This window comes from Lichenostomus cassidix, chromosome 1, assembly GCF_008360975.1.
Source record: "Lichenostomus cassidix isolate B80296 chromosome 1, HeHo_3.0, whole genome shotgun sequence".
NCBI lineage: Eukaryota > Metazoa > Chordata > Aves > Passeriformes > Meliphagidae > Lichenostomus > Lichenostomus cassidix.
In genome coordinates this window covers 64202580-64228542 of record NC_139479.1, presented here as the reverse complement: position 1 = coordinate 64228542, position 25963 = coordinate 64202580, and the positions used below count along the sequence as shown (strand labels likewise).

The 25963-nt window shown below is 40.9% G+C and overlaps 1 protein-coding gene across 1 annotated transcript in view; it reads left to right on the top strand.

The window, feature by feature from the left end:
• The first annotated feature begins 266 nt into the window (after positions 1-266).
• The window catches only part of FREM2 (FRAS1 related extracellular matrix 2), a 120040-nt gene continuing 94343 nt past the window's right edge, over positions 267-25963 (top strand). Inside the window, exons 1-2 of the mRNA XM_085060982.1 lie at positions 267-5548; positions 9243-9332. Coding sequence (XP_084917108.1) covers positions 406-5548; positions 9243-9332 — 5233 coding nt within the window. The 5' untranslated portion in view covers positions 267-405. The remainder of the gene's footprint in view (positions 5549-9242; positions 9333-25963) is intronic.

Genomic DNA, 25963 nt, shown 5'->3' with positions numbered 1-25963 from the left:
CGCGGCGGCTGCCGCCAGCAGAGTGATCCGTGCCCACCACCTCCGCGCTCCCACAGCGCCAAGGCTCATCCCGCCGCTCTCCCAGCGCCTTCTCCTCCGCAACCTGTTGGGCGGCCGCGGGAAGGAGGCACGGCCAGAGACCCCGCCTCTCTCGTAACTTTCATGATTGGCACACCGCTCTGTCCAATCACGCGTGGCAACCTTGCCCATCGCGGTTGTCCATTGGTCGCTGGGGGGCGCGGGGCGGGGCTTGCCGGGCCGCGAGGCTCCCCTCCGGAGCGGAGCGCGCCACGCTCAGAGCGCAGCGTGTGCGCGGGGTGAGCGGCGCCGCGCCGGCGGCAGGAGTGGGGCCGCGATTCGGCCGCTGCCGGAGCCTCCCGACGCTTCGCTCCGCCGGCAAGGACCATGCAGGCTCTCCCCACCGGGTCGCTGCGGCTGCCGGCCGGCTTGCTGCTGCTGCTGGCCGGCTGCGTCTGGGCTGGGGCGGCAGAGCCGCCGCCAAGCAGCAGCGCTGCGGTCTCCTCGCCGTGGTCGCCGGAGGCGGCCCCCGTGGTGGTGGCCAACCGCGGGCTGCGGGTGCCCCTGGGCCGCTCCGCCTGGCTGGACCCCGCGCGGGATCTGGTGCTGCAGGTGCAGCCGGGTGACCGGTGCCACCTCACCGTGCTGGACGAGGACCCGCTGTGGCAGCGCCCGGGCCGCCTGAGCCCCCGGCGCTTCCCCTGCGACTTCGGAGCCCGCGAGGTGCAGTACTCGCACCTGGGCGGCCGGAGCCCCGCCCGGGACCGCGTCCGCCTGCAGCTGCGCTACGACTCGCCGAACCGCGCCCTGGTGCTGCCCCTGGTGCTGGAGGTGGAGGTGCTCTTCACGCAGCTGGAGATCGTCACCCGCAACCTGCCCCTCACCGTGGAGCGCCTGCGGGGCACCAGCAACCCGCTGGACGCCCGCAGCCTGGAGTTCGCCTTCGAGCCGGGCCGGCAGCGCTGCCGGGTGGGGCTGCTGCCGCTGCTGGCTGGGCTGCCCCGCTACGGAGAGATCCTCAACTACCCGGCGGCGGCGGGCGGCGGCGTGGAAACGGCGGGGGGCGGCCCGGTGCCTTCCTCGATGTGGGACTGCGATGAGTTCCTGCGCCTGGGGCTGCGCTACCGGCACACGGCCGCCGGTGGCTCCCCGAACCGCGACCTGGTGCCGCTGGTGGCCGAGCTGCGGGAGGCGGCGGGCGGCGGGGCGCTGCTGAAGCGCGAGTACTTCCAGGTGCTGGTGCGGATCCGCGCCGGCACCGAGAACGTGGCCCCCAAACCCAGCTTCTTGGCCATGCTGATGATGGAGGTGGACCAGTTTGTGCTCACCGCCCTGACCCCTGACATGCTGTCAGCTGAGGATGCCGAGTCACCGCCCGATTTGCTGCTCTTCAACATCACCTCTCCCTTTGGCCCTGGCCAAGGCCACATGGTCAGCACAGACGACCGGAGCTTGCCTGTCACCTCTTTCAGCCAGCGGGATGTGCGGGAGCTGCGTATTGCCTATCAGCCCCCCGTGGAGGACTCTGATCGGGAGCGGCTCTTTGAGCTCGAACTGGAGGTGTTGGACCCAGAGGGTGCTGCCTCAGAGCCCTTTGCCTTCGTGATTGTGGTGAAGCCCATGAACACCCTGGCACCTGTAGTGACCCGCAACACTGGCCTCGTGCTCTATGAGGGGCAGTCACGGCCTCTCTCAGGCCCAGGGCCCAGCCCCAACCTGGTGGTCAGTGATGAGGATGACCTTGAGCAGGTGCGGGTGAGTGTGGTGGCAGGGCTGAGGCATGGCCACCTCACTCTCCTGGAGGACACCCCGGGACCTGCCGCCCCTCGTAAACACTTCACAGTGGCTGAGCTGGCAGCAGGTCGGGTCATTTACCAGCATGATGGCAGCGAGTCTCCACTCAGTGACAACCTGGTGCTGCGGCTGGAAGATGGTGGCTCTCGCCACCGCGTTGAGTTCCTTTTCCCCATTACCCTGGTGCCCACTGATGACCAGCCACCCCTACTTAATGCTAACACAGGGCTTGCCATGGCTGAGGGTGAAACAGTGCCCATCACCACCCGTGCTCTTAGTGCTACTGACATTGACTCGCAGGATGCCATCCTGCTTTTCACAGTGGAGTCTGGCCCCACGGCTGGGCAGCTCCTGCTCCGTCAAGCACAACCACCTCCTGGCTGGGAAGAGGAGGAAGAAGAGGAGGGCTTTTCGTGGAGGAGGGTACCAGGTGTAGGAGGGAGCTCCATCTATGAAAAGCCAGTAAGACAGTGGTTGCAACAGGATATTGTGGAAGGGCATCTCTATTACCACCACTTTGGGGCTCACAGCCCTGGCCCTGGGGTTGTGCTGGACCAGTTCATCTTTAGGGTTCAGGATGACAATGACCCCCCCAACCGCTCTGGACCACAGACTTTTGTGATCCGGGTACATCCTGTGGACAGATTAGCCCCGGAGCTGCATAGTAGCAGCAGCCTGCACTTGATAGTTGCAGAGCAGCAGGTGACACCCCTGCGCAGGAAGCACTTGTGTTACACCGATCAAGACTCAGGGGACCGTGAACTTCACTACACAGTAATCCAGCCCCCCACTGACACTGACTCCAACCACCCTCCTGATGTTTATGGAGCACGCCTTGGATCCCTCGTGCTGACTGAGGATCACTCTGTGGAAGTTACGCACTTCACCCAAGCCCAGATCAACCATCACAAGATTTCATATCGCCCCCCACAGCAAGAGCTGGGGGTGGCCCCTCATTTGATTCAGTTTCAATATCAAGTGCAAGATGCGGCTGGCAATGCAGCCAAAGGGACTTTCACCATCTACCTGCAGCCTGTGGATAACCAGCCACCTGAAATCACTAATACTGGCTTCGCTTTGCCTGAGGGAGGCAGCCATGTCCTTAGTCCAGCTGAGCTGGATGCCAGTGACACGGACACTGAACTTGCCCGTCTCAGATTTATCCTGACCCAGGCTCCTCGGTATGGCCAGCTGCAGCTCTCTGGGTACAGTCTGGTTCCAGGAGGTATCTTCAGCCTGGAGGATATCAGACAAGGGAGGGTGGTGTATGTGCACAGTGGAGCTGAGACCAGCAGTGATACCTGCAGGCTGGATGTGAGTGATGGGGTTCATTTTGTGCCCATCACACTGAAAATGAGTGTGCACCCAGTTGATGATGAGGTTCCTACACTACGATTGCCCCCAGGCACTCTTGGTTCCTACCTAGACGTGCTGGAGAATGGTGCTGCTGAAATCACTGCTAATGTCATTCAGGGCACGGATGAGGATACAGATGACTTAATGTTGACTTTCATTGTGGAGGATCCTCCTCAGCATGGGAGCATCCTGGTTCAAGGGGTGCCTGCGGAGAGATTTTCCCAGAGAGATCTGCTGGACGGTGCTGTGGTATATGCTCACACTGGTGGCGAAATAGGCCTTCTGCCCAAGGAGGATGCCTTCAACCTTACCTTGTCTGACCTCTCTGAGAAGTGGCGTGTCAGGGGCAATGTTGTTCAAGGAGTTTCAGTCTTGGTGACCATTCTTCCTGTTGACAGTCAAGCTCCAGAGATTTTTGTGGGGGAGCAGTTCATGGTGACGGAAGGTGACAAACGGGCCATTAGTCTTGTTCACCTCGGGGCTGAAGATGTAGATACTCCTAGCGATGACATACTATGCACAATTGTTGCTCAGCCATCATCTGGGTATGTAGAGAACATCTCTCCTGCCCCAGGATCTGAAAAATCCAGGGCAGGTGTAGCTATAAGTGCTTTTACCTTGAAGGACCTTCGTCAAGGGCATATTTTTTATGTCCAAAGTATACATAAGGGTGTAGAACCTGTTGAGGACAGATTTGCTTTGCGCTGTTCTGATGGCATTAACTTTTCCCAGAGGCACTTCTTCCCCATTGTTATTGTGCCGATCAATGACGAAGAGCCTGAAATCTTTATGCGAGAGTTTGTGGTGATGGAAGGCATGAGCCTGGTTGTTGATACGCCTATCCTCAACGCGGTTGATGCAGATATCCCTGCTGATGAGTTAACATTCACAATCACCAGGCTGCCCAGGCACGGCCACATTGTGAACCAGCTGGTCAATGGAACTGTCCTAGTGGAGAGCTTCACCTTGGATCAGATAACGGAGAGCTCCAACATTCTCTATGAACATGATGACTCTGAGACAAGGGTGGACAGTTTTGAGGTGCAGCTCACAGATGGTAAACACACTGTTAGGAAAATGGTACCCATCATGGTCATTCCTGTAGATGATGAGACGCCCAGAATGGCCATCAATGATGGCTTGGAAATTGAAATGGGGGAAACTAGAACTATTAATAACAGAATACTGAAGGCTACTGATCTTGACTCTGAAGACAAAACCTTGACATACATTATAACTTATGGGCCAGGACAAGGCCTCGTGCAGAGAATAAAGCCTTCGGGTGGAGCTGAAAATATCACCTTGGGAATGAACTTCACCCAAGATGAAGTGGATAGAAATTTGATTCGATATGTGAATTTTGGCCAACAAGGAGTTCGTGATCTTATCAAGTTTGATGTGACAGATGGAATAAATCCTCTCATTGACCGCTACTTTTATGTGACAATAGGCAGCATTGATATTGTCTTCCCAGATGTCATCAGCAAAGGAGTTTCTCTGAAGGAAGGGGGGAAGGTAACCCTTACTACTGATTTACTTAGTACCAGTGACCTGAATAGTCCAGATGAGAACTTAGTTTTCACTATTACCAGACCACCTGTTCGTGGTCATCTTGAATGCACAGATCAGCCTGGGGTACCCATCTCCACTTTCACTCAACTCCTGTTAGCAGGCAATAAGGTCTATTACATTCATACTTCAGAAGATGAGGTGAAAATGGACAGCTTTGAGTTTGAGGTGACTGATGGCTACAACCCTGTGTTTCGTACTTTCAGAATTTCTATCAGTGATGTGGACAACAAGAAACCTGTTGTCACAATCCATAACCTGGTGGTGAGTGAAAATGAATACAAACTGATAACCCCATTTGAATTGACTGCAGAAGACAGAGATACACCTGACACACTGCTAAAATTTATCATCACTCAAATACCAGTTCATGGTCAGATCATGTTCAATAACTCCAAACCAGTCACCACCTTCACTAAACAAGATCTGAATGAAAATCTAATCAGCTACAAACATGATGGCACAGAATCAGTGGAGGATAGTTTCTCTTTCACTGTTACAGATGGCACTCATACTGATTTCTATGTCTTCCCCAACACTGTGTTTGAAACAAGGAAACCTCAGACTATGAAGATTCGAATAATGGCTGTGGACAACAGTGTACCTCAAGTTGTAATTAATAAGGGTGCTCAGACTCTCCGTGTTCTGGCCACAGGTCACATCGGGTTTCTGTTTACCAACAAAGTGCTCAAAGTGGAAGACAGGGACAGTTTACATGTTACTCTTAAGATCAGAATCACAGAGGGTCCACGCCATGGCTTCCTGATCCACCTGGGGAAAGGCAACCATAGCATCAGCCAGTTCACCCAAGGTACTACAGTACTTCATATGCTTTCTTTAGATCACTGGAAATATTCTTTTTCCTGCTAAACTCTCTAGTAATTGATGGGAGAAACTTTCCAACTATAAACTTGTTTATAATGGCTTCATAATTTTTTACATCTCTTAATTTTGTATTACATTGATGACAGCTTTAAACAGGAAATGTGGTCTGCTGGATAAATACTGAATAAAGGGTTTTTTTTCTTTGGAGAGCTTAGTCCAAATAACTGCGATTTGCACTTTCTATCAGGATAGTGATAAAAGTTTGAATAACAGAATTCAGCTGTACATCTTTAAAGACAGTTCTTTATTTAACCAGTTTTATTGGGAAAATGCTATGGGAGTGGCCAAGCTATTATTAACTTGGCTAGGGTATCAGTTGCTGTACAGTCTGAGCACACCTAACTGTAAAAGCAAAATAATTTCCCAACCAGTGGGAAATAATATATTATGAGTGCATTTGTTGCCTTAATTACACAAGTCTTTACCACAAAGTGTTTGTGGTAAATTAAAAGGTAATGTAAACTTTTTAAAATTATGTCAGTGGTACTTACTTTTTACATGGAACTAAAATATTAGGTGGTATAAATAGGGCAAAAACCACATGTGTCATATATTCTGAAATAAAGCTCCTACTCAAGGCTGTGAAGTATAATTGAAATGGGAGTATTAGCTATTCTCTGGACAATTTTTCATGTTGCTTTACAATGACTTAATGGCTAGTTAATTAATAATGAAATTAGGTTTTTTTGCAGCCTTCTGCAGCTGTGGAATGAGCAGGCAGCACCAACAGCATGGAGATTCAAAGTTAAAGGGGCCCAGGTGGGCTGGTCTGTGTAGGTGGAAAGGTTTGAGGTGAACACTTGCAGTTTGTTGCATTTTATTTCACAGAGTCCAAACTGGTATACATCCACGTTACAGACTTGTCTGTAGCACTGCTCTTGTCAGATGTACCAAATCTTTCATACAAGCCTGATGAACTTTCCAATGGCTGGAGTATCTTAAGTTTTGCAATGCTGGTGCAAAAAAGAGTATGAGAAGAGACCAAACTGTGTCCAAGCTTTGGGAACCACCACAGCTCCTTAAATGTAAGGCTTCAGTAGTGAGCTGCGAGTAATATTGAGAGTGTTGTCAGAGTAAGTGAGAAACAAAAGAGAAAGGGAGTGAGCAAATAAACAGGTTATCACTTACTTTAGTGGGTTTTCTCTTACACTGAAATATGTAGAACTATTGAACAAGTTCCTTGAAAGCAGACTATCACACAGCACAGCGATATCCCTTTTTTTTTGAGGATGGTGAGCACTTGGGAGACGTGCATATTCCATTCTCTCTTGTGCCATGTGGCCAGGTGTACATTTGCCTGATGACCAAAATGAAGTTGTTACTTGGCTTTGAATTGGCAGTCCAACCATGTGGCATGCTTACTGGTCTGCATTCAGACTGTCTTAATATCCTGTTGTGTTGCCCAAGCTGGGTCACATGCAACCCTTGAGAAAAATTGATTTTAAAGCTGGTGAGGGTCCCCAGAAAGTGGTGTTACTTCACAGGTTCCCTGACAGTAGTAGCACAAGCACTCTTAATTTGTGTTGCATTGAAGAGTGTTTTTAAGAAATACACATTTCTTCAATAATGTTGGCCTTTGAGAAGGTCATGCTTATGCTGCACTGAGACAAATAATTGTCTGATGTTCAGGGTGGAAATAAACAAGACCCTCTTTTGTCACATTCATTATTATCCCAGTGTAAATGCAAATTTTGCAACAGACTTTGGGAAGCCTCTGTATTTACTATTGGACCTGCTGTTAACACACTTTCTTATTATGTTTTGATCTTCCCCTCTTTTTAGGTGTCTTATCCTGCCATGTGCCACCTCTTTCAAAATGCTGGATAGTTCCAGTTTCATCAACATGTGTGGGTTCTTATGGGACTTGTAAAATTCAGCATCTTCCAGTTTATGTTGGAAGGAACCTCTAGAGGTCATTTGGTCCTATCCCTGCTTAAAACTGGGACAACTCTGAAGTCAAATGAAGCTCTTCAGCATCTCATGCAAAAAAATGTTGAGGGCTGCTTGCTAATTTGTGAAGTCCATCCTCAAACTCCCATTGCTTGGATTTGTGCCTGTGGTTGTGTGAGCAGGCAGCCTGACCACTTTGAGTAATGTAACAAGATTTGTTGTGGGCAAGCAGCAAGAGCAGTCTGGTTTTTCACATTGCCTGTAACTGAAAGAGAGAGCAGAGCAATTGTTTAGAGCACAGCTTTCTGCCTTATGCTAGTGGAAATAATGATATTTTGTTAAATAGAAAATCATATTGGATGTATTTCAAAATAATATTGAAGAATTCCAATATAAAATTAATTTTAGCAGGCACTGTAGTTACACGGCAATGAATTGTGCTTGCAACTAGGTAAGTTTTGATATAACTAGCACAACCCAATCAGCTGTGGAAGGAAATCATAGACTTGCTCAAGTGACTCTGAACGTGTTCTTAAGGAGCAGAAAACAGGTCATTCTTTGCAATTATTTTGAAAAAGTTAAGGTGTTTGGATGACAATCAGCCTTTTTTCTTATGTGGTAGTCCTGGTCCTGCAAACACTGATTCGAGTGCTTATCTTTATGTATGCTGGAACCATGGATTTTGATAAGGCTATCCACATGAGCAGAGCTGAGTACTTGTGTGTTTGTAATGTGAATAATTTATTTGCTCCAATGGCATGAAGTAGTATTCGTTTGCATCCTCTTTACAGACCCATGAATTTTTGATCTTTCACTTTGAAACATTTACAGAAGAGATTCTTCAGTTACATATATTTGCTGATAATAATATTTGATAATATTTGCTGATATTTGTTCTTAACTTGTTTGCCCCTGAAGATATCAGGTTACTTTTGGAACTGAGGATTTTGTGAAGCTCTGACAAAAGTGCTTGTGACTTCTTTTTACTCATGCATGCACCCTAACATCAGAGGAGAACTTGGGTGGTACTTAAACTCCCCTTTAATGCTATTAATTTCTAACACTTTTTCTTGAAAGAGGTATCAGACCTGGGTTTTTACCAACAGCAGTCCTTCAAAGAAAGTGCCAAAAATTAGTTTCTTTGTATTACACATTTCTCATCACTACTCAAGGAAAACAAAAAAAAATTAACAAATACATATTTACCTTTTACATACTTTATTGCAATTGATGTTTCAAAATTGTACATCAGTTGTTTGGGTTTTTTTTTCATACTGAAGTCTTATCTGTTTACTTTAATTGCATCTATTTGGGTTCTTAAAAGAGTCAATCACTGTAAATATCCTCAACAGTACTTTGCAGGTTGAAGAATGACAGAATGAATATCAATATCCTTGTGGAGATACACCTCTGTTTAAGAAAATGGACCACTAAAAATGTGAAGTAGTTCTGACTGTCAAGCCCCTGTTTTTAAATTTTGTTTCAGTTCTTTTTGTAAATACAGCTGGAAAGAAAGAGAGCACTGGAGAGGGGGAAGTAAAGGGAGGGAGAATGAATGATATCTGTAAAACTTCAACACTGTTAGTACTGAAATTCCTCAGTTCTGCTGTAGAACCTTAACCTCTCTCTTGTTGAAGCTAAACTATTTAATACATGTTAAATTTTTCTATAAAAACAGTTTCATACCTTCATCATTTAAAATCAAATCTATTTCCCCTGATTCTTTCCAGCTGATATTGATGATATGAAGATATGCTATGTTTTACGAGGGGGTGACAATGCCACCAGTGACATTTTTCATTTCTTGGTTGAAGATGGTGGTGAGTACTCCCAAAATCTCAATTTTTCTTGTTATTTAAAAGCAAAGAATGTAAGTGTGCTTTAGGAGGTGAAGAACATTGAATTTAATTGAGGGAAGTCTGTGTTATCTCCTGGAATGCGATTTTTTTAATGGTTTTCCTATATTCTGAACTATTTCTGATAATTACGAAGAGAGTTATTGATGAAATGGTAATTGCACCCAATGAAAAAAACCTCAACTTACTCTAGCAAGAAAGTGAAATTCTGCAAATCTACTCAGATACTTGGACTTTCTGTAGTTTTAACTTTGTATTCCTTGTCCAGGCTCTTTACGCATAAATTCTCTTAAGTCTTTATCTTGAGAAACTTTTGATTTATGGTTATTGTTGTCTGCCTTTTTAAAGGTTTGAGTTCTAAGACTATTCACATCAAAACACTTATCTCTGATGTACTTGTGTAGAGTTCAGGTTTTGATTCTACCTACTTAACAGAATCTTTAATGGCTTGTCAAAGATCTTTGTCAGGTGACTGATGTGAATTCTCCTGGATAATATTATTTTGTGGTACTGTAGTGGATGCAAAAGGAAATTATAAGAAGAAATTGAGAATACTGGCATATACTCATTTGAGGAAGAAATATGCAGGGGTTTTTTGTTTGTTTTAAAAGCACAAAGAGAGAACAGTTTAAAGGGTAAACAAAATACATCAACAGGCGTTTTTTTCCCATCCAAAGTCTGACTTAATGTGGATATTCCTAAATGTAGATATTCCTCTGTGTGGTAACAGGTGGCTAGATTATATTACTTTAATACCTTTTTAAATATGTAATACATAGTTCTATGAGTAATTGGCAATGAATTTTATTAGTTGATTTAATTATATACTTCTTAGATAAAATGCTTCAAGTCAGCTGATTGTCAGCTCTTGTGCTCAGCTTGTGTTATTGTTTTACAAGAAACACAGCCAATTAAGGGTATTAAGATCAGTGAACGGGGATTTGTCCTGTCTGTCACAGATGGGATAGTTTTGTCACCATCTACCATTGCTGTAGTGGGATACTTAAGCATGTTCTCCCGTTTATTGTGCTGGACAAGCACAGAGGAGACTCTACATCTTGAGACTTTTGGAAATGTCTTTGCAAATCTTTGTGACAGTAGAGACCATGTAGTGAGATAATAGTTTGCAACTCTTGCCTTGTTTTCCATCCATGTTTTCTTTTCACTGAGATGTAGGTTAGAGAAGCATAAAGCTAAGTAAAATGGAACATGGGATGCTGTATTTTCGTAGTAATACTGTCACTTTCTTATGACAGATACCAACACACAGTGATGTTGTTTGGGATTTTCAACTTGTTCTTTTAGTAGGTGAACAAATATTCAGTCTTGAGATCATTTCAAGGTTTTGTGGGATTGGAGTCATTAAAGCTGATGAAACTTTGCTCTCAGTGAGCTGTTTAACATCAGTTCTGAAAACTGAGTTGCCCCTAGAGAGCCAAATTTGTGGAACTTGTCTGCATGCTATTCAACACTTCAGAGTGGCAAATATGTAGTTAAAGCAAATTGCACTTAATGTATTCGGACTCTATACCAAGAATTTTTCTTTCATTGGAAAGCTTACCTGTTACATTTGCTTCTATTTGGCAGAGTTGTAACAGCCTGACAATTGTAATAGTATGCTATTTTTCATAATACAAAGAATTGTTATGATAACAAGGTGCTTGCTGATCTTTTGGACCCGTTGGAACTTTTGACGTTATTGTCTTAGAGACTACTTAGCTAGGTGGTAAGATGGTCTTTGCTTTGCTGAGGCTATTTGTTGACAGAAATACAGAGCTGTGTTGTGTTTCAGAGTATTCCTGATTTTCTGTTTGACTGAAGATGGTAAAAATGCATTTAAAATTGATGAAGTTGTGATCAAAATATTAGTAGTTGTCTGTCTGAAATATCTCAAATTTATTAACAATGTCTTTAGGATCAGTAATGGATGAAAAATGCAGCAATTTAATCTATTTCTATTTCTACCCTCCTCAGAAAAACTTCAAAGCCAGTGTTTTGCAACTCAGATACATTTTGGCAGACTTTCAGTGGTACCAAGACTATTGTTTAGGTTTTTTTGATATTAAGCCAAATCTTGTTAAGAGACTACACACAAGAGCTGAGTGAAAGATGGAGCACAGGTGATCAACATCCATTATAGAAAGGCACACTTCAGGCTTCCAACTCCTGTATCCGGATTTTTGCAATGCTAACAGGTTTGTGCTACCCTACAGTGCCTAACACTATAAATAAAATAAGTGGGACTTCACTTAAATTGAATTGTGTGATAGTCTGTAAGTGATCTGGTTCAAATCAAGAAGCATTTCAAAATGTGATAATTCAGCTAATGTTATTTCAAGTAACTTAAAAATGCTAAAATAAGTCACATTTTGCAACCCAAATATTTTATATCTTCTAGTGCTTTCATGCCTCAGCAAGGGGAACATACAACGCAAGTTCCTCCTCTTTTCACATTAATTAGAAAGTCATTTTTGCCCCAGACCTGTACTGTTGCCTGTAAAATGGTTTTCTACATGCCTTGTGATATTTATTCATGATCTCTGAACTGCAAATAGGAGAAGAGCATGACTTCCTCTAGGTCTGTCTTTTGGTGGCTGATCTGCCCTACTCATTATACCATGACTTACAAGAACAAATGCAGAAGCTCTTTTGTTAGCCTCTTAAATGATGATAATCTAACTGGGGCCCGAGGCTGTTATTTCATGCAATTGCCTGGAGACCAAGTACAAGGAGTCATCAAACTGCTCTGGTGTGAACTGTGTTGTGGATCTGGAATTTTGTTTATCTTCTTGCATGCAGTAGTATTTATGGTAAGCAAGTTAAGGCAACAGCAGACTAGGTGAGGGAAAAAGAGCCAAGGCAGCCTTCTGCCAGCTCTTGGCTCCTTGCCTGCTCCATTTCTTGCAGTGGGAGTGAGGTGAGTTCCATGCTGCATACCAAATCATGACCTGGGATCTGAAAGTGTGAAATGTGGTACTGCAACAAGGTTGTTTGCTTAGAGGCCAGGGGAGAAAACTGCAATATCAACAAGTGAAGTGTAGCTCGGGGATTATGGCTATCTCTTAATAAACTTTGTGATTATATCTAAAGAGAACAGAAATGGGCTCAATATGAAGAGAAAGGAAGGCCATTTAAAAGGGAAGAAAGCCCTTAGGATTATAATTAGCAAGCAAGAGCATAGGCCTGCTGCATTCAAACCAAAACTAGAGGTTTCACGAGGAAGAACTGGTTCAGGTTTAAAGCTCTGAAAGAGTCTTATTGTCAGCATCAATTACCTACAAATGTATGGCTGTAGAGATTTTGTGGCCTTAAATGGCATTTTTAAGGAGAGTAATTAAAAAGTAAGATAAATTGAACACAATTCACCTATTTATCAACACTAATGGTTTATAAAGGTAGAAAGTGGGTTTTTTCTTCCTATATAGGGGTTTAGCCTCAAGATGATGTGCTATTAGTGGGTGAGCACATGCATTTCTGTTATACTTAGAATAAGACTGTGTAGTACATCAGGTGCTGCTGAGTTATCTGTGTGACATTTTGAAAGAAACTACTGTGGTTCATATTAAGAATTTACTTTCCATTTTGTTTTGAATTCCTATCTTAAAATAATCCTGTGGAGATCTGTTGATACTGAAAAAGTGTTATGAGCCCATTTTTGCAAAACCCTGAAGAAAGTGTGGAATTTTCTTTTTCAAAAAGGTTGCAAAATAGTCTCAGTTGAATCACATTCCTTAAGAGTGGCCTCTACATTCCATTAAGTAGGTGGAGGAAAAACTCTTCTTAGCAAGTGCAAGCATGTGACAGTGGTGAATCCTGATGTTTACATTATTAAATTCTTAATGCAATGATTAATAAAGGAATGAATGCTACCAGAAGGCAGGCAGAGTAGGATTTTTTTTCTCATGGGAAGGTAAAATGCAAATCTAGACTGATAGTTGAACTCCTGCATGTATTTCTGGTATGTAAGTTTGCACACTATTGAAAGATTCACTCGACTGAAAAAGAAAGATCAAGTTGAAAATGCTTGAGCCTTTTAATTAGTGATAAACACACTCAGAGTAACTTATATATGACAATTTTAATGAGAAGCTGCAGTTTCTGCAACAAGTTCATATTACTGGAAGCTTGAGAAAACTATGTATGTATGACACTGCACAGAGTTGGTGCTTCAGCTGTTCAAAATGGCACTAATCTGCATGGAATGAAAGTTGACACAGAAATTAGCTCCAGTGTGTTGAGCTCTTGTGCTTGTTTCAGAAAACTGCACACAATGATTTTACACTACATCCCTTATGAGTTGTCTGAGGCATTTTACTCCTTATGTGAACTGGGCAGGGAAAATGCAGTTAAAACTGAAGTTTGTTGTTAACTTTCTTTTATTCTTTGCTTGTCTGAGATTCCTTAATGTCACTGCAGTAAGTCATAATAATTTGGATTTAAGACTAAGAATATGGATTTAATGCCCACCTATCCATTCTGTAGGAGATATTTTCTCATGAAATGTGCTGCTTCAAATAATCTGAAACTGGTTGAACTGGTTTAAGGCGATTTTTTTTGCCAGATTCTGCTGATTGTGTAGAGTAAAACAAACATACCCCGAAGCTGGCACTAAACTCAAACCCCAACACAAATTCCATGTCTCCAGAGGCAGTATCAAAGTGAAATACATTCCCTTGCCCAGCAATGAGTGTCTGGGGTAGCAGTTATTCAGCAGCAGCATGTGGAATGCCTGTTGGAGAGCAGAGCTTCCCTGTAAGGGACTGTTGTATTCTTTTTTCATTCACATAAGAAAAAAATCTTTATTCTATTTAGGTTTTGTAGAAAACTCAGAAATGTTCAAGATCAGTTCATGTAAAGTCAGTGAAAGAATGTTCCTCTCTTTTAAATAGTGGTCTGCTCCCAGGTATTTTTAAATGAAGACTTTGTTCTTGGCCTGCTTGTTACTTGACTAGTGCTCTCATTGCAGAAGTTTGCCTTGTTTGTTCTCCCTCCTCCCCTGTCTGTCTTCTGAAGCTTGGGAAACTGTCAACCAGGATTGCAGCACCCATGGAAGAAATTCCTGTGTTGAGCCTTAGTATTTTGTGTTACAAGAGGCTAGGGTCCACACTGATAATTCTTTGCATTACAGTCAGTTCCATTTAATTTTCCTGTTTTGAGTGAAAAAATGAGATTACCCTGTTGTGGGCCTTTTGGGTCTGGAGCATTCTGAAAAAAAACCCAGATTTTGTGGGGGGGGAAACCCATTTCATGTTCAGCTTTCATTTAAACCACAATCTGCTCCTCCTTTACTTAACTTCTTTCTCTGCTCAGTGTTTAAGTGGAGTTGTCCAAACTGCTTCTTTAGCACTGCTATGCTATCTTGAAACACCTTGCCTCAAGGGTAGAATGGTTCCAAAGGGGAAGTAATGACAGATTCTCATGGCTGTTTTAGGAATGTGAGGATCACTAGGGAAACAAGAATTGTTTTATTTCAGGCTCTTTGGGCAGCTTTTCTGACTTAAAGCCAAAGCATTGCAAAGCCAAGGCTCACTAAAACTGGTGATTTACATCATTAGCTAAATCTTACTTAAAGTTTTCATTACAGATCCCTAAATGCCTTAACACAGCATTGCATTTTGCTGTACTAACATTTGGCTAAATCCCCACTGAAGCGAGAATCTTTCAAAAACAATTCCCTTTAAGCCCAACTTATGGGAAAAGCTCATAGACTTTTCCCAGATAGATTTATGCAAGAAATTCTGTTAAAGAATCGCTGTTCCACTGCCTAGAGAAAACTCTCCATTAAGTTTGTGAAATACAATTATTTCATCTGTCATCCTTTGTTTTGCTAAACAAGCTATTTTTTTTTAGGAACTTTACGATTCTGGTATGCTTGAATTATTTGTGAGAGAATAATATTACACCCTGATTTAAATTATGAAACTGTAACAAGTTGTCAATGCTGTTTTTCAAAGCCAAAACACTGATGTGTTTTCCTGGGCAAGCTGTAATAACAATGTCAGATCAGACCTTTTGGACTAAATATCTGGTTGTCTTAAAGTAGCAAACTGGGAAAATATGATTGGAAATTATTTGCAGGATCCTTGCTTGACCTCACTTATGGCATTTGGGCACACCAGTCTTGGCGAGACACATCAACTACATTTATCTTTGGCTTAAAAATGGGGGCATCACATGTTGGCAGTTTGTTTGCCATCATTGGCAAAGTACTGTATTGGATTCTGGTCCATTGCCAGGCTTGTTGCTGCTGTTTTAATATACTCTAGGATGGTGCCCAAACAATTTTCCACGTCACACTTCTTACTGTAAGAATTTCCAGAGGATTTAAATAGTTGGTTTGACATTACAGTTTATTAAAAAAAAACCAAAAAAACAAAAAAAAACCCCGAAATTAACTTTACTGTAAACAAAAAATTAGTTCATGGGCATGTTGTGAATGTGGCTGCAAGGTCTCAGCAAAGTTGTTATCTGTGAAAGCATACAGGAGTAAAAGAGCTTATATGGGGCATATAGAAAGTCTAATACAAACCTTTCTAATCTCAGTGGAAAGATTTTCATTGTCTTCTGTACTAGTTATTATATTGGTCTCCTTGCCCTGGCATTTTAGTCTGAATCATGGAAATCACTGAATTTCCCATTTCTAACCTGAATATCACCTTATCCTCCAAATACATACATAGAAAAGGTCTGCTTTATGTAGTTGAAATAAGATGTTTTGTTGAGAGGAATAAGGTTAACTCTGTGATTTGGGAAAAGAATTTTTGTTTGTTTTTAATTATTTCGGTTCTAATGGTGATTTTGTCCTAAAACAAAGCTTTTCTACTTCTCCCCATCCTGGATTTGTAATTTTTTTTTTATTTTTTGAAGCAAATCAATGTAAGTGAAGGGGTGGATTTAGATACTGCTTTGGATTTTAAAAGTAGAATCAATTGGGATTTTAACTGCCTTTTCACAGAACTTAAGGCACTTTGTCCAAACATGGAAATCTGAGATTCAATTCCTTCCTTCATTTGAGAGGCTTTTTAACCCATACTCCCACTAATATGCCTTCACTTACATTCTGGCCTGTTTTGTATTAATTTTCTATTTGCTGCCCAAGTATATGAGTTCTTAATTACTCTTTGGAACATTGCCTGCGCTTGGATATTCCACCTTCAAATAAGTACTATTACTATGGGGGCAACAATTTCTGTCTCTCTCTTTTTTTTTTTTTTTGGTGTTTGTTCCTCTTGTCTTTTTTCTGCTATATTTTTCCTTTGCTGGTAATACCTGCTATGTTCCACAGAACAAAATAACTTAAACAGGCCAGTTAGGAGCAGTGCCTTCCATAATAACCTTTAGGCTGATGGTTTAGATCAGGATTTAGAGCAGGCAAGTATTGATTCCAGTCCAGTTCTCCTTGAGTCAAGGACAATGGTCTTGTCTTCCATACAGAATGAGCAGCTGGACTGCTGGGCTCCTTGAATTGAATGGAAATGTCTCAAACACTAATACCTGTTGATAGTATTTTGCTAGTTTCCAGCTGAGATCACTTGCTGAGTATTCACATTTTTAAAGAACAGATACAGTTGCAACAAAGTTTACCAGTTTAGCACTTGGAGCTCAATCACACTTGTTTTCCTGAGCTGAATAGTACCATTGATTTACTTTGACCTGGTTAGATGAGAGACAAGGAAGGTATAAGGTAGCCCTGTAAGTACTTAACAGGCCTTTGACTTAAAAGTAATCCACAATTTAGCTTTTATATTCTTGTGATATAGAATAAGGCCCAGATATCAGCAAAAGAAGCATGACAATGAGCAGTAAAATTAGGTCAAAATGCAAGAATTAAAGGGATTAAGGAGACACACTAGGCTTAAGCAGAAGAATTGAGAACTTTCAGCAGTAACACTGATTGCCAGTGACATGAGAACCTGCAGAAAGATGCTAATTCCTAAAGTGAACTATAATAAGCTTGTGAAATTATCTTGGTAGTCTGTTGGAAATATTTTTGATTTGGATATTCTGAAGAGCTCTAGAGAAGGGGCACTGGCTGCTGTCAAGAAACCCTGCTCACAGCAGCACAGCTTATTTAATTTCCCAACTTGTTTTAATCAAGGGATTCTAAATAGTCCTCAGGATAAGTTTAGCTTTTATCGCTTCACTCGCCAGTAAACTGTGTAGAGAAACCTAAATTTCCTGTAAAGGTTCATTTGAGCAGTAAAAATATGTATGCAGGAAGTTTCTGGATTTCTTTTAAAATTAGGTTGATACTTATGCAAAGAGGGATAAATATCTCTGAAACAAACATTGTTGTAAGTTTCTGTTTGCCTTGCTAAATATTATAAGGGCAATTATTTCCTCTTCAACCTCTGTGTTTTTTCTGGAAAAATGAAGACATTATTTTTGTTTCATAAGTCCAGATTTTGCTTGGCTACTGTTCAAATTTTCCCTGAAATTATATTACCTGTTCTTTATAATTGGCATTGAGGTATGTTAGGGAGTGTTTTGGCTGACTAGAGAGTAGCAATGGTGACAGTGAGGTAGAATGTTAATGGGTAGGAATTGGGGAAAGGCCAACAAAGTCAATATCCTGGTGAAAGTCAGTTACAGAGCACCCAACCAGGATGAAGAGGCAGGTGAAATATTCTATAAATAGCTGGGAGAAGTCTCACATTCACTAGCCCTTGTTTTCCCTGGGGACTTCAGCTTGCAACATGTCTGCTGTAGATCCAGTGCAGTAGAGAGGAGACATTCTAGGAGTTTCCTGGAACATGTGGAAGAAAACTTCCTCACACAGCTGGTCAGTGAGTCAACCAGGGGAGGTGCCCAGCTGGACCTGCTGTTTGTGAACAGGGAAGAACCACTGGGAGATGTGGTGGTTGGAGCCTGTTTTGGGTACATCAATCACAAAATGAATGAGTTTTAGATTCTCAGAGCAACAAGGAACAGGATCAGCAGAACTGCTACTTTGGACTTTTGAAGGGGCCATATCAGCAGAAGTGTGGCCAGCAGGATCAGAGCAGTGACTGTCCCTCTGTACTCAGCACTGGTGAGGCCACACAGTGAATCCTGGGTTCAGCTCTCACTAGAAGAAGGACATTGAGGTGCTGGAGTGTGTCCAGAGAAGGGCAGTGGAGCTGGGGAAGGGTCTGGAGCAGAAGTCCTGTGAGGAGTGGCTGAGGGAGCTGGGCTTTTTTACACTGGAGAAAAGGAGGCTCAGGGGAGACCCCACTGCTCTCTATAACTGCCTGAAAGGTCAGCCTCTTCTCCCAGGTGACAAGGCACAGGACAAGGGGAAATGGACTCAAGTTGCACTGGGGAAGGTTTAGATTGCATATTAGAAATAAACTTCTTTGTGGAAAATCTTGTCAGGCATTGGAACAGGCTGCCTAGGAAAATGGTTGAGTCACCATTCCTGGAGGTATTTAAAAGACATGTAGATGTCATGACTTAGTTGTGGACTTGGTGGTGCTGGGTTAATGGTTGGACACAATGATCTTAAAGGTCTTTGCCAAACTAAATGAGTCCATGATTATATGAAATTAGGAGCCAGGAATGATACCAGCAGAGGAAAAACCCTGTAAGAATAAATTAAATAATTAGACTTTTGTTGATTATTGTTTGGATTTGGTATAGATCAGAATATCTTAGATTGGCATAGTGCTGCTTGTTTTCTCTAGAGTTTCCTTCAGTTAATCTTTCTTTTACAGATTTAACTAATTAGTTTTTGGTTTTATTACTAGAAAGGATTTCATTTAGCAGTAGGCCTTTAGGAAGCTCTTTGAAAAGACAAAGATTTTTTCCCTTCCTGAAGAAGGATTTTAGCTTGTTTAAGTTCAAGTCATTAGTAAAACATTAATTCATTCAGCTTGATACACCATTGCCCTGAATGTTTGCCAGGATTCCAGTCTCAGTAACTCTTAACTTAAGTATCAGCATAGCACTTCTGTCACTGCTGTATAATGCACGTTTTCTTCAAGGCTGTAGGAATGCTGTTACCACACACCTTGCTGCCTCTCTAAAGCTTTGTAGTTAGGGAGTAATATAATAATTAGAGAGGGAGTTGTAAGGATACCTTTAAAGAAACATTTGAAGCCTGATTCAAAGCCCAGTGCCTCCAGTGAGGCTTTTTGTGCCTTGAGGTTTGTGGTTTGATCCTCCATTACAGAAATCGGTGAGAATATTTTTTTCACTCACTACTTCAGTGTTCAAGAGCAGGTTGTGCAAGATAAGATTCTCATAACTGAAAGCATTCAGTGTCCCTAAAGCTATTTTGCCCTTGAAGATTTTATTTTAGGACCTTTGAAGTATTTGATTTCTTATTCTGATGTCTGCTTTTCAGGTAGAACTTGTGAGCTCAAGAGCCTGAGACACTGTAGCCAGTTGAAAAAAAGTCACTGAAGTTCTCTGTGTGTTATTTCAAGACTTTCCTTGGCTCTGTGCTGAATGCAGTCAATATCTATGCTGTTTAATCTCAGCAATGCCCTTCCAACTGGCTCATCATGACCATAGAGGATTTGTAGTATTGTGTGCTCAAACACATCCCTCCTGAGAGAATTGCACTGAGAGTGTTGTAGATAGAGGTAGAAGATCCTAGTGAAAAGGAAACCAGCAATACCTTTTTTCTTTTTTTCCTGATAGATGCACAAGTGCATCACACTCTGCTTCTTCTTTAGGGATAGATAATGCAGTATTGCACATTTAAGATCCAAATGACAGAACTTCTCTAGGGCATTCTGGGTGTGATTTTGTCCTGGATTCATCCTAATCAAAGCACTCCTTAAAGTGCTGAATTAATAGCCATAATAAATTTATGTTCTGTTCATAACCTTGAGGATTAATAGATTTAGATGTGGCATAGTAACAATTGCTCTGAATTCTAATCCAATTTTGCTCACAGTTTCCTTTTCATGTATACTTTGAATTGCGTAAGTCATGTAAGTGTTTAAAAGAGCAGCCTTCTGCACTTGAAAAGTTTACATGTTCATTAGTGAAGTGGACATTTTCAAAATTGTTAGCTGATTTGGGCATTACACTAAATGTAGGTAAGGACATGAGATTACCAGTGTCTCACTTTTACTTAATAAGTCATTGCATATTGTATTTGTTGCGGATATTTGAGACCTGTGCTCCATTTTCTGTGCTGCCTGAGGAATCTTAAATAGATATTTCCTACAAAACTGCTGTTACCTTTAGGCTATAGGAAATGTGAGTTAGCCTGTGCTCCTGCAGAATCTTGCTGTTTGTACACCAGTGGCAAGTTGGAATGAGACAAAGCAAAGCATTGCTTTTGCAACTGTTTTGCCACAAATTAAAAAACACTGGCAAGAAGAGGAAAGAGTAGCTGGAATAGAAAGACTTTATGCATTAAATTGAAGTTTTATGACTAGTGGTTAAAAGAGCCTAAAAATGAGGGATTGTAATCTTGGCATTGGGATCTATCAGCCAGTCCATGAGCTCAAGTGTTTTGGTATAACACCCATTTTTTCCCTCCACTTAAAGACAGGCATAAAGTAGTATGTCCTGCAGGTAGCAATAGCATAGGAGATGCTATGACACCTGTGTGTCATTTTAAGCTGCACAGTTACTAAATGCTTGGTTTTTATTTTAAAATGTACTACTTCAGACCTGTGGAAGGATCACAACTGAGCATTCAATTCAATTCAAATAAGCAGGACAATTTTCATCCACAGTCATTCTGCCCTGAATCACACAATGTATAATTCTTGGGTTTCAGATTATGAAGAATGGAGGAACAGATCACAATCACAACAGAAAAATATTTTACTCACTCATTTATTTATTTAATTAATAAATAACTCTTAAATAACTCCTAAAGAAAAACTCTTAAAAAAGAAGGTACTAATGCACTTCCAACATGTTAAGTATCTTATGTGTACCTGTTCCCCATTCAGAATGCACTCACCAACCCACATCTTTACATCAATCATAGCATATAAGTAGATTGAAGATGATACGATTTATTTTTATCAGCTCATGAAAATATGTTTGCACCATATTCCAGTTAATGACCTGCAAATGTTTACTAAAACTTTAGGAAAGATGATGAGAAAGGGAAGAGAAATATTTTTAAGAGGTCAGTCTTTTTTCCTCTTTATTGAGTCTCCTCACTATATCCCCCCAAATAGCCTTGATTTAATTAGTCCCCTTTTTCTTTCAGCTGAGAGAGCTGTTTCTGAGCAAATGCTCTTTGCTACTCGTAGTGTGGTTCAAAATTGAAAGAAGCCTCAAAAGAATCTACAGTTGAAATACAGCCCCATTTAATGAAATGTTAGTCTTAAAATTGTAGTAATTTCAACCTATTGAGTAATAAGCAAATGCAGTTTTAGACTATTAGTCTCTATGTAGTAACTGCTATTATTTAAAGTAGTTTGATAATCATCAGTCATAGGAACTCTGCTTGAAATCATATGATAAAATTATTTCCTTCTCTTGATTGCTACTGTTACCACCTATTAAAAACTCGAAGTATGCAACTTCTGGTTTTTCACAGTTCTTTACATTTCCCTTAATAAGACATGTAAATCAGGCTTTATTCGTTGTTTTGAGGTCCCAAATTCATCTAAACCTCCGAGGAGGAGCCACTCTGGCTCAATATCTGGTTACTGAATTATTGAGATCCCAAGTGACTGCCTCACCTTCTGAAGCTGTCTGCTTGTAGGGAAACTTCACTCAACTGGGGCCCCTCAGAGATTGCTCTTATGCATGATGAATCTGTTTGCTGTTGCACAGCCTTCCCTTGGTTTCCACAGCTGAAAAAGAATAAATCTAGATCTTCGGTAGACTTGATTTACATTTTTTGTGAGACTGTCTACAAAGTCTCCAGGATGGAGCTGCTTTTCTTAGCTGGGACATACTTTACAAATGTATCCTGATTTGACTATGCATGGCTTTGCTTGATTAGCCCCTCATCAGCAGGCAATGTATTATTCAGGTAAAAAAAAAAAAAAAGCTTCTGTACTGTTTTTTCCTGCAGTTCCCTAATTTTGTTCTTTGCATGGAATGTATGCGCATTGGTGCAAAAATATGTTGCAAAACATTTATATATTCTTTGTTTAAATCTCATGTATTCATACCTTTTGAGTACTTTTGAAACATAATAATTTTAGAGTAGTTTTTCTTCAGGGTATTAATTTTGACTTGTGAGGTGTTTACATGATGCCGTCCATGTAGCTTAGTTCTTCAGGAACTAAGGTGCAAATACTTTCAGTTTAATTCCACTTCAATTTTTTTTTGGCCATGTTTGATGACTACAGAAAGCATATCGATATGGTAGAATTGAGTATTAGGTATGAAGATAACTATAAAGAGTTAAATAGCCTAAAAATGGGGTTTTTTTCCCACAGCATTTGACATATCAATGCATTACAAAATTATCTTAAACCTTTAGCACATGCTGAGTTTCATAAAATTGACACTTTGGACAGTTTATAATGTTTTGTTTGAAGGATTGTGGAACTTGTCAAGTTTCACAAAAGCTGGGAAGTGTAATTTCCTGGGAGGCTTTTTTTCATGAAACTTAACAGTAATGGTGATTTTGCTAAACAAAGAGCTTCAAGTCTAAGTTGCTTCAAGTCTGCTGGCAATTTTTGTATGCTTGATTTCTATGTTTTACCCGTGTTAGAAAGTGGCATCACAAGGAACAGTGGTTGGAATTTGAATGAAGAACAATTTGGCTTAGAGTTGGCAATGTAGTTTTAGAGCGTGAATGGTGTTAACTGGGAACAGATTTCTGAGCCAAGTGGTGAATTATGATGTCTTCAAGAACAGATACCTTACAGAAAAAAAACTCCACCTGTGAAACTACATCTAACATAAAGTTACTGAATGGAATCCTGTATTCTCTTAATAAAGAAGATCAAGCTAAATCATTACAAATGCCTCTTTTGGCCTTGAAATCTCTGGAGCAGGAATTTGTAGGAACTGTCAACTATTACTGATTTTGCATGCAACTAGAGTCAGCAGCAAAGCTTTCCTGGAACCTTAGTGAGAAAATACTGAAAAGAGAATGTATCATTTTGCAGAAAATGCTTATCAGTGCTATTCTTCCAAACTGTATATTTAAGAAACAGTCCTTACTCCTCCTGACCCTCCTCCAAGATCCTTAAGGAAATTAAGAAGTGCTATTGTGAAAGTCATAGAAGGACCTTTAAGTCACATAGCTGAGAAGCCAAGAATTCAAAGAAGATAAAATGAAAGCTGAATGGTACAGAACTCAAAATCTGTGGATTGTTACAGCTTTTCATATAGTCACTAGTTATTATTTGTTTAGTATTTCAACATACAATCTTATGCCTCTCCCACCTACACACATTCTTGTAAAGTATATCTTTCTAATCTTAATGTTATCTTAACATTTTTCACCTCAGGGAAGTTTTTACAAAGAATTCTATAAGTAAGCAGCACTTAAAAAAAAAAAAAACAGCCAAAAAGAGCACTGAAACTTAACAAATTTGAGAAAATTAAATTTTAAATCCTTTTGCATGTAACAAAAAAGCTTAAATTTTCCAAATGTTATTTATTTTTTCGTGTTAAAAATTTCATAATGTACCAGATACTCTTAAAATAATACTTTATATAAATGCAGGTGACAATATTTTTCTAGAATTTCATTGTTTATTCTGTTCTTAGCTAGATCAGGATTATTCTGACATAATCAAGTGAAAAAAACTCCATCCTTATGTAAACGAAAACAGAACCAGACTATCCAGATTTCTACTCCTTTCTCAGCAAAATGATTCCCAGAGAGGTTATCCAACATATGCCCTGCCTGATCAGTGTGTTCCTTGGAAGAGTTCAGCAGGTCAGAGAGACATGTTCATCACACTGCTGCCTTCTCTGTGGATGTGCTGTTACATGATACCAAAAGTGGGGATATGGATGGCTTTCTGCTGTGATTATGGGATATCTTTCTTTCCTGCTTCACTCCTATTTTTTTCCCCCATATAATGCTGAAGTTGCTTTGGTGAGCAGCATGGCTCACAGTTAAGTCTTGACTTTTGGATTCTTGACATGCCTGAACTGGCTTTCCACCTGAAGAAAGGCAGGTATTCCTCCTTCAGTGCTGAGCTTTGCATAAACAGTTCTTTACCCTGACCATTACTTATAGACTCTGTTATCCAGTCAGCTACACTGAGGGGAGACAGATCATACTGTTTCAAGCAGCAGTCAGTTTTGAAATATATAAAAAAGACACATTTCTTCTGCATCAGAAAGACTTAGATTTTTGATTAAAAATAATTATTTGGAGGGGAAAGATAGTCAAGAGATATTTTCACACTTCTACAACAGAATGCTTTATAGGTCAACTTTTAGTTCTCTCTGATCACAGTATCTGAAACTAAAGCTTGAGTCCAGCCCACCTTTGCACTGTAGAACTGATAAGAGATTGTCAAGAAGCTGATAAACACAAGTTTAAGGATTAAGAGTAAAATTAAGTATGTGGGGTGGGCTTTCAGTGCAAAGTGGTGTCCCTGAGTAAATGCAGATTTTTTTTCTTTTTCTTTCTTTTTTTTTTAAAGTGTCCCTTTATCTAGGCTTCTTTTAAAATCCTTCACTTACTTACGCAGTTTAGTAGTCCTTGCCTTATTTCTTGCTAAAAAAAAAAATTCTCTTCCCTCCATAAATACATTACCTCTGAGAATTCCCCTTTGGGCAGTGTTGTTCAGCTTCAAAATACAAGGCTGTGTGCTAAATAGCATGGAATAGGATACACAGGAGAAACAAAGGCATGATTAATTGCATGTGCTAGCAATATTTGTTTTACTTCAAGCTAGCTGCGTATCTTAGAGTAGCAGAAGCCACAGCATGAATTCTAACATATGTTAATCCAGACACAAACTTTCTGTGCATTCTTGTTATACACACTAAATTAATAACAAGCATTGCTAAAACCCACATTTCAATCCCTTAATTGCTGATGTTTGGGTGCTAGCTAGATCAAGCTAGCACAGGCACACTGTCCTGTACTCTTACTAGTTTCTTAATTTTTCTCAAGATTTAACCATGTTTGGAGGGAGCTTGTGCCATACTTCCCAGGGTAGTTTTAGTTTTGGGGTTTTTAAATGCTAGGTCTAAAGAGCAATATGTTTTTGTAGTCTGCTCACTTATTACATTTTAACAAAAAAAATTCTCAATGTATGGACAAATGTTGCTCTTTCAAATTGAGAAGGAAAATAAAAAAGATAGGAGTAATTTGTTTTAACGAAGATGTCCAAATGTACAGTTGCAAATCTAATGGTAATTTTTGGATCCCTTTATAGTTAATGGAGTTGTTAAGCTGGTTGAATAAGGGTGATTAATCTCAGTCTAAGAAACAAGCTAACAGGTTAGTTAAATTGCTCTCCTGAGGTGCTCATTTCTCCTTTTATGTCATGGTACATTTTGTCTATGAGTGGAAATTAGAAAAAAATGTTGCATCTACATACATAGTTCTGTAACTCCCACACATAGTTTTATTAACTGAAATTAATGTTGTGGGAAAATGTAGTTGTGAATCATATTAAAAAATGTTTTGCAGTAATTTCACTGCATTTGTTTATTGTTTACCTATGTATTGCTCAGAAAACCAAAATTCAAGTTCTGTATTTTCC